The sequence below is a fragment of the Engraulis encrasicolus genome, chromosome 16 (genome assembly GCF_034702125.1).
Source record: "Engraulis encrasicolus isolate BLACKSEA-1 chromosome 16, IST_EnEncr_1.0, whole genome shotgun sequence".
In the NCBI taxonomy this organism is placed as follows: Eukaryota; Metazoa; Chordata; class Actinopteri; order Clupeiformes; family Engraulidae; genus Engraulis; species Engraulis encrasicolus.
In genome coordinates, this window is record NC_085872.1 from 53,670,022 (window position 1) to 53,678,602 (window position 8,581).

General features: G+C 40.8%; 1 protein-coding gene across 1 annotated transcript; it reads left to right on the forward strand.

Moving 5' to 3' along the window:
- Positions 1-510: 510 nt before the first annotated feature.
- On the forward strand, positions 511-7,523 carry LOC134466660 (mucin-2-like). Its single transcript, XM_063220543.1, has 8 exons — positions 511-647; positions 1,143-1,311; positions 2,342-2,469; positions 3,032-3,157; positions 4,478-4,494; positions 4,650-4,727; positions 5,894-5,968; positions 6,092-7,523. Exons 1-8 carry the CDS (start codon positions 626-628, stop codon positions 6,458-6,460), a joined length of 984 nt encoding a protein of 327 aa, XP_063076613.1. The 5' UTR covers positions 511-625; the 3' UTR covers positions 6,461-7,523.
- The last annotated feature ends 1,058 nt before the right edge of the window (positions 7,524-8,581 follow it).

The window sequence follows — 8,581 nt, forward strand, 5'->3', positions numbered from 1 at the left end:
CATGGGAACGTTTAATTGTTATTTTACTGAAAATATAAAAGAACTGAATGTGTTTGAGCAATTTTCGTCATTTCATTTAATAAAAATTGATGTAGGCCCATGACTTTATCCCAGATTTTGACTTTGTGAATTTTGGTGGTTAATGTCCTCTTTTGCTCATCACTTTGGACGTAAAACAAAATAAAATGTAAAAGGTAATGTAAGATATGACTGATCTTCGCTGAGAATATTAAACATAAAATCATGTGATCTGGCACATGTTCCATCATGTATAAATTATGACTGACCCACCACATTTCTGTTTTCTACAGTGTCCAGCCCTGATCCAGATCCAGTTGGTGTATCGGTTCTGAATGGACGCCCCGTCAGACTGAATGCTGAATATCATGGAGACAAAAGCAAAGTATCGTTATTGAGATGGTCGTTAGTCAATTCTAACACGCCTGAAAATATAGTCACTCACAATCCAAAATACGAGAGCGAAGGAGAGATAGATCCTAATTTCCAGGATAGGGTGAAGTATGATCCCGCAGACTTCTCTCTGACACTGAACAACCCTCAGAAGAATGACACTGGACTCTACTCAGCTGAGATACATCCACCGCAAGGACAGAGAGTAGAATACATGTACAATCTCTCTGTTCTAGGTGAGTACATGTTATTTGTGTGTGTGTGTGTGTGTGTGTGTGTGTGTGTGTGTGTGTGTGTGTGTGTGTGTGTGTGTGTGTGTGTGTGTGTGTGTGTGTGTGTGTGTGTGTGTGTGTGTGTGTGTGTGTGTGTGTGTGTGGGTCAAAGACGTCCAACATGTCCTTCAGTGCAACGGATACTTTTGCTTACTGTTAATGCAGAAAAAAAATTGAAAATATTTTTTTGGCTTGGCTTTCATGCATTCACTTTTCAAAAACTTGTTTTGAAATTTCATGTTTTTCACAGTTACAGTAAGCAAAAGCATCTGTTATGTTCATGTTGGACGTCTTTGAGCCGTGTGTGTGTGTATATTTGTGTGTGTGTGATGGGTGCCAGTCGAGCAAGGAAGAAGCACGGCTCTCAGCCGACCTCGGTATATAATATTGGTACACTTGTTTATATGTGTCCGTGTGTGTGTGTGTGTGTGTGTGTGTGTGTGTGTGTGTGTGTTCCAGAGCATGCAGCAGTCCCCATCCTGACTGTGTTGTCCCACCAGTCCAGCCCTGACTCCTGTCATGTGACTCTGAACTGCACAGGAAGCGATGTGTCCCTGACCACCAACTGCTCAAGAAACAACAACACCAATCACAATATGACTTGTTCTCAGGAGGATGAGGAAGACAGGTGATGTACCAATAAATGTCTTGAGCATCTTTTTGACATCAGAAACCATGCCCATCTGAAATTTGGGTTAAGCCTGTATGCATACATCTTCGCTCTCGCGTCTCGTAATTTTCCGGCTCTTGCGGGAGAGCGGCTTTCCACATGGTGGATTGATAAACAAAGTGCTTAAAGGGTCCCCGCGGACCGCTGCACTCAAGAAGCTGAGATAGATTTTGAGGCGTATTGAGCAAGATCGCTGGCTATTGTTTTGAAGTACTGCCACGGCCGAGAAATGTCTATGCAGTAAACAAACTTTCTCAAGCTTGCGGGGCGCCACTGAGAGCATGGGCAGTAACTGTGCCCACAGATAGGTGCGAGGGCTGAGCGAACATCAAGAATGCAGGTAGTATGTTTGCCAAATTTTATTTCCCAAACTTTCGTTTTTAACAAAACTTGCATTTATGGGAAAGACCCAAACTGTTTTTAACAGATAGCCTACTAAAAGCAACAAAGGTTGTTTTAAATTACCATGAGCAGTGCTTGAAGTGGTGGAACTCAAGGGAACTCAGTTCCCCCACCTCTTAATTTTCATCCTCAGAGTTCCTGCACTAATCTTATGTGCCCCATTTTATAAGTGGCAAGGGTTCCTTCACTTCTTTTTGGATGATATAATAGGGTTCCTGCACTTCTTTTTTTTTCACTTCAAGCACTTCCCATGAGGAGTGGTTGATGGATCCCTGTGATGTTAGTTGTGGAGCAGTCTATGTTTCAGCATCAAACACATTAGCTATATAGCCCTAAATGTACTGTCTATTTTTGAATATTAGTATATATAGCAGAATTGGGTGCTTTTTCTTGTAGTATTTGTCATTTTGAAAACCACTCGGGGTGGGTGGATGGGAAAAAAAACAACACACCAGCGGCAAAAAGGACCCGTGGCATTTTTTTTAAAAGTACCTAATGTAAAACACCTAATTACACCTGTGTAAGAAAACATCCAATCTCAACATGACCCAACGTCTAGACAAAGACGTTGACATTCTCATCCCAGCATGCTTTTCAGCTATCGTCCAAACAGGTTCCTCTCCATTTATGCCGACCAATCAAGAATCATGTGTAACCATAGCAACCCAGTCAGCTGGAGCCTGGACACCATTGAATTCCATTCATTCTGCAAAGGTACTGTCTGTGCCCAACGCGGGCTGCCCATAGGCATCGTATTCTATATGATGTCTATGGGGCTGCCTACCTGATATGGGCACTTTGCCCCTCGGGCCGCAATCTTGGCACCACACCAATGGAAGGCACAGCACGATACTGCTGAGCTAAAGCACCAGTCCGATAGCCCAGTGCTACCAATACTGTATGAGGCTTCAGGAGGGAGGTTTACTAACGTTCCACTCTGCACCCTGCTAGTTGGCCTCTGTTTCATATGTCAGTGTCTCATTGGGATACATCGAATAACTACATACACTGTTCATAGTTGCAACAGATTATTAACCCATGGGAATATTGTTTAGCTGATTGTGGTTCATTTTGGTGCACATTAATTTATAATTTTTTTATTTTGATGTGTTATACTTTTTCTGCCAACCTTCCACGCCCCCCCTAGCATCTCTTTGCCTCCCCCACCAAAGGGTCCCCGGCCCTCACTTTGAACCACTAGTCTAGATAAATAAGAAGGGTGAGAAGACTGTGGCTGAACTTTGATTCTGATTTTGATCATTCTTTTTTTCTCAAGACAACCTTGTGAATCCCACTGATCCAGATGTTCTTCTAGTTGTGGGTATAGTAGCAGGAGCATCGACTGCATTGGCAGCCATAAACATTGTTCTTGCTATTGCTGTATGGAAGTTGAAAAACAAAGGTGAGTAACAATCGATGACTGAAATTAAACTTAAACACTAAATACACCGACTCATGCACTTGTGTTTGATTAATGTCTCCTATATCATTCAGACCCAGTTATATTGGCCAAGAACTTTGATAAACAATGATCTCTATTTTTGCTACACACACATGTCAAATGTATAATATTCAGTAGTGAACAGACAGTAGAGTTCAATATAGAAATAATAGATAAAATAAGCTTTTCTTGATAGAAATTGAAACCACAATTCTCTGCACGATTTTTGAAAACAAATTTAAATCTGAATTCAACTCAAATTCAAAGTCAATTTATAATAATTTAATTTGCATAATTTGTATATGATTAATTGATAAGCGGCAGTCCCCACCCCCCCTTCCCAGATCCTAATATTTCTTTGAAAAAAACCCCTAAAATCAAATTTGATTTTAAATTATTTTCTATTTCATTCCATCACTTTTTTCAAAAAATGACGGCTGATGTTGGCACTGTGCCATGTTGTACATAATAAATCGAAAAGTAATAAATGCTGGATTTAAGGCAGTAACTACCATTGAGGACACAGAGGTCATGTCCTCTTATTTTTTTTCAGTGATTAGTATCTATTGATGAAAACCGATATACTGTATGATCAACGATGATAAATTCAATCTATATACGCAACCTCCATTTATCCTCAAGGAAATGAAAACTTAGGAGTTTGACTGGAGTGTTTGAAGCATTATAAATGTACAGTATGCAGTACAGCACATAGTATTTGACCTCAGTATTTGAAAATCTCTGGTTACGACCTTGGGTGGGTGAGTTGTGTCGTGTGTACTGGGTAGAACACAGGCAGTGGAACAGGGCCTTTTGTAATGAACTAGTGCCTAGTCATCAGAACTCATTATAAGGATCGCCACTGCATATATATACTGTATGTGGCTAAGAGATGTCAGAGAAACGGGAGCAAGAAGATTGGTCCATTCGTGTTTCAGCAGCAGTCGCTTCATCCAATAGAGCAGTTGCGTTGTCCAAGCAGAATCCACTTATTTGTATTGTAGGCCTGTATTCATTATCATAGCCTAAAATATGTGTATTGATTTGGAAAAAGTATCAAGGCTGAGAATGAGTGATATGTTATGCTAACTTAAGAGGTAATTTCCCCTCTGGATTAAAAAAATGATACTCTCCTCAACTCTAATTGTGAAATCCAAGTGTTAGTGTTTAGGAATAGTGCTATAAGTACCTTTTTTGTGCGTAAGCAGTTGAAAAAAAATACATTATCCTACATTGTGCAAATATACAATGTAAGTTACATCATACCTACATTTTTTTCAGGTCACAAGCGAAAACAGGTATGTGATGTTTTCAGTGAAACCAATTAACCAAAATAAGGAATTAATGCATGTGTGTGTGTGTGCGTGCGTGCGTGCGTGCGTGCGTGCGTGATGATATTTTACAGTATGTCTATGTATATTATTAATACAGTGCTGTACGTATGTTTCTGAAGGGCGATGGACCTGCTGGACAAGATGGCGATCAGCCTGTGACTGCCAGAGGTGTATCCCCAACACAACCCCAACTTCAGGTTAGCACAGCATTCAGTTCATGTATCTATTTTAGTGTGTAAGCAAAATCCATTCAATCGTTTTAAATACATAGAATTTCAATCAGCTCCTCAATCAGCTCCTCTATTACGGACAAATCTCTGCTCCTATACAAAAGTTTCAGGCCAAGAAACAACAAAACAATCAGTCTCCAAAATCGAATGCATTGGTCCCAGTGTTGCCAGATGCACGTTAATTGTCACATTTGTACATTTTTGTCCACCGCACGAACAAAAAAACATGATGATTTCAGAGTTGTAATCCAGTATATTTACATGTAGATGCATTGAAACAGCAATCTGGGTCTTTTAAGATAAAATGTCCTCCCAGAAAGCCCACCAAAAACGATAATTTTTAGGTTTTGGTAAGATACTTAAAGGGACACTGTGCAGGAAATGGTCAAAAAAGGTACTGCAACTATGCTGCTCATTGAAACGGGGTTGCCTATTGCCAAATTTGATCTTTTCATGAAAGTTTACTATGTAATAAACTAATATTTTCTAGTATGGGCCAAGTACAGTCATTTTTGCAGCTAAAAATGTCTATTTCTAGAAATTCTAAATGGCGGACCATGGGGAAGATCCCCCTTTTCATGTATGAAAAGGGCATTTTTTTCCAGTCATAATGAATACGTAGAATTTGATGGTGGTGGTAGTATTCATGAAAAAGGTCACATTAATGAATGGGCAGCATGGATTCTGGAAATAAACAACTAAAAATATTACACAGTGTCCCTTTAAGCATTTTCCTCCTGGCAACACTGGTTGTTCCACACGGTTTGGTGCAGATCTGTCCACCCTATCCAAAGTTACTGCATTAACGCAAAGTATCTACCTAACAAATCAAACTGATAATATCCTTGACGCTCCACGTTTCGAGGATATAAAATAATTGCAATACAAACTTAATGTGTTGTTATACATATGTGGAACTTACTCACATAGCATTACTGTATATAGGATTTCAACATTTTGAATTAGGAATAGCTGTACTGTATATCAATAGCCAACTTATTACTACAGATTAACTGTTGACAATATGTGACAATTTATAACAATTTATTGATGTCAGAGGTTTTTTTTAGCATTAATTGAGTTTAAAATCACATTTTCTAATGCTGTTTGTGTGTGTCCTTGCTTTGTCTCAGAGTGTCGCTCCAGCAACGGCCACCCTTGAATACTCCACTGTCCAGTTCACCCCAAACCCGTCAGGCTTTTCGAAGGTTTAGTAGGCTATTTGTAAAATCCTTTATTATACTCTTGAAGGTGTGTATGTGTGTGTGTGGAGATTGAGAAGACCTTATTTCCCTTTGTGTGTGTGTGTGTCCTTCTTGCATCTGTCACAGAGCACCCCAGCCCCATCCCCAGCTCCGACAACAACTGTGTACGACACGATTCAATCCAGTCGCATCACCCCAAACCCCACACCCCCTCAGGATTCTCTTCAGGACTCCCCAAGCGAGCGCACTCTGCCGGAGTCCCCAACCGAACCTCAACTGCCTACGGAGCGCGTGCAGCCTCAGGAGTCCCCAACCGAACCTCTACTTCCTACAGATCCCACACTGCCTCAGGAGTCCCCTCCGAAGTCCTTAAGTGAACTTCTACCATCTACACATCAGCAGGACTCCCCAAGCGAACCTCAACTGTCTACAGAGCGCATGTTGCCAGAAGGCCTCTACGCTGAAGTCAACAAGAAGAAAACTGCTACTAGCTAGCTCAGTTACACTTACGGAAATTTACCACCGGCTTCAGTCTCCTTTTTCTATTTTTATAAGAATATTATTGTGATGATATTTGAATGTGATACTTTATGGTTTGAGGGAATCATTGCTATATTGGTTTAAAGGTGAACTAATTGAATATAATTAAGGATTTAATGCTACACCCGAGATATTTAGATAATATAAAATACATAAAATGATTAAATACATATAGCAAACCAGAGATGCAGTCATTGCTTTGTGTCGCACATGTCCATCATTACTGTAAGATGTTAGTACTGTCTTGTCTTTGTTATACTTTTGTTTCAACTTTTTTTGTTTATTTTTTATATTGATATCATTTTTATTTTGTATTTATAGCTGTAATACATAATTCTATTTAAGTTTGAACGCTTTTCATGACTGAATGTGTTTGAGACTGCCGATGCAAAGAAACTAGTTTGCAAGCTAGTTGCTGTGAGGGGGAGAACCTTTCCCCTTCTCGGTGTCTCACTGCTTTTGAAGGACTCGTTGTTTTGTGTGCATCATGGACTTCTGTGTGGCGGTGCTGCATGCGCTGTGCAGCTCTAATGCCGTGTCCAGACCAAGAGCGAACTACGCTGCCTGGTAGCGTGGGTAGCAGAAGAAGTTTCGCCTTGAATACGCTGTATTCGCTCGAGACGCAGCATTGACATGTTTGATTCAGCTAATCACATAACGGCTCTGGCTTGACAGCCTGGGACATTCGGAGATATGAACGTTCCGATTGGTTGTCGCTGAACAGCGTCAGAGCGAATTCGCCTGCGATTAGATTTAGTTTAATCTTCAAAATTCGCTCTGGTCGCGCAAGAAGCTTCGCTACCGGCGAATTCGCTTTGGTAGCGCAGGTCGCGTGCCCTCCATAGAGAAATAATGACTTCCGTCGCTTCGTTCGCTCCGTTCGCTCTTGGTCTGTACACGGCATAAGGGAGCGCGGGGGACCGTGGACGTGCGCATGTTTTCATGCACAGTGCAGCGAGGTGGAACACTGATTGAGCTTTGGGGTCCACGGTTATTTCCGGCGTTCCGGGTCGGTGTGGATGTCAAATCCCGGTGTTGTGCAGTAAATGACGGACGCGACGACAGCTGAATAAGTCTTACATTTTATATGATAAAACTCACATCAACATATGCGTGTGCAGTAACCTGTTACAGACTTATGATAATACCCACAAGCCCCTGAGGTCAAACCCCAAGTCCCATATACTACATCCCCCTTCTTGGAAAAGGCAAAGTGGTTAACACACACTTAGGTATCATACTGTAACAATATTTAGCCACAATAACTTTTGAACTTATAACATATCATATCATTTGCAGGATAAGTATTTCTTATTATTATTAAAGTTCAGCTAGGCAAAACATGACAACCTAAATATAATAAAAATGAGTAAACTTAGACATAATAAACCATAGGCCTACTAAGAACATAGTGTTTAAAAGAGTAACATCATTTCAAATGTAACTAGATGTTTAAGGATACTTCCCTACAACTTCAGTCGGTGGTAATTTCTGAGAGTATATAGTCCTTTAGTTTGGACGGCAGCCTCAGGTTTCTTCCACTTCTCGATGTCTGTGCTGTGGAGGGCTCAGCACTTCTCGATGTCTGCAGTAGCGTGGCGTGCGTTATTTTTCCGAGGAAGCCAGGGAGAACAAAAAAATATATAATATAATAATATAATATAATATAATTATTATTAATCAGTAGCGGCGGCTGGCTGGGACAACAAGCAAGGCAGAAAGTTTGGCCATGAGAATAAAATCAATAAGGTGTAATTTATGAGATGCGTTGCATGTTTGCGAACCAGGAAGGCATTTGCCAGAACTGCTGCGAAGCACGGGAAGGAGAGGTCTGTTTTGGACAGCACACCACGAGCGCAGCTACAGCTCTTGATCATGCGTGTGACTACTTTTGTTAAGAAATAAATAACAAGAAAAATACTATGTCTGTTCAGAGTTGGAGTAGTGACAAGCAACACCGCAAGAATTTGCACTTTACGCACGACATCAGATGCTCCACAAGCCCCCTAAACACAATTCAGTGTCATCCTTAAGTGCCAGTTCAAATGCCCCACAGAACAGAATGCAATAACACAG

Coding starts and splice junctions, on each gene's coding strand:
- LOC134466660 (XM_063220543.1), top strand. CDS start 626: ATGTACAATCTCTCTGTTCTAG. Junction 1,312..2,341: donor CAGGAGGATGAGGAAGACAG/GTGATGTACCAA, acceptor TTCTCATCCCAG/CATGCTTTTCAGCTATCGTC. Junction 4,728..5,893: donor CAACACAACCCCAACTTCAG/GTTAGCACAGCA, acceptor GCTTTGTCTCAG/AGTGTCGCTCCAGCAACGGC.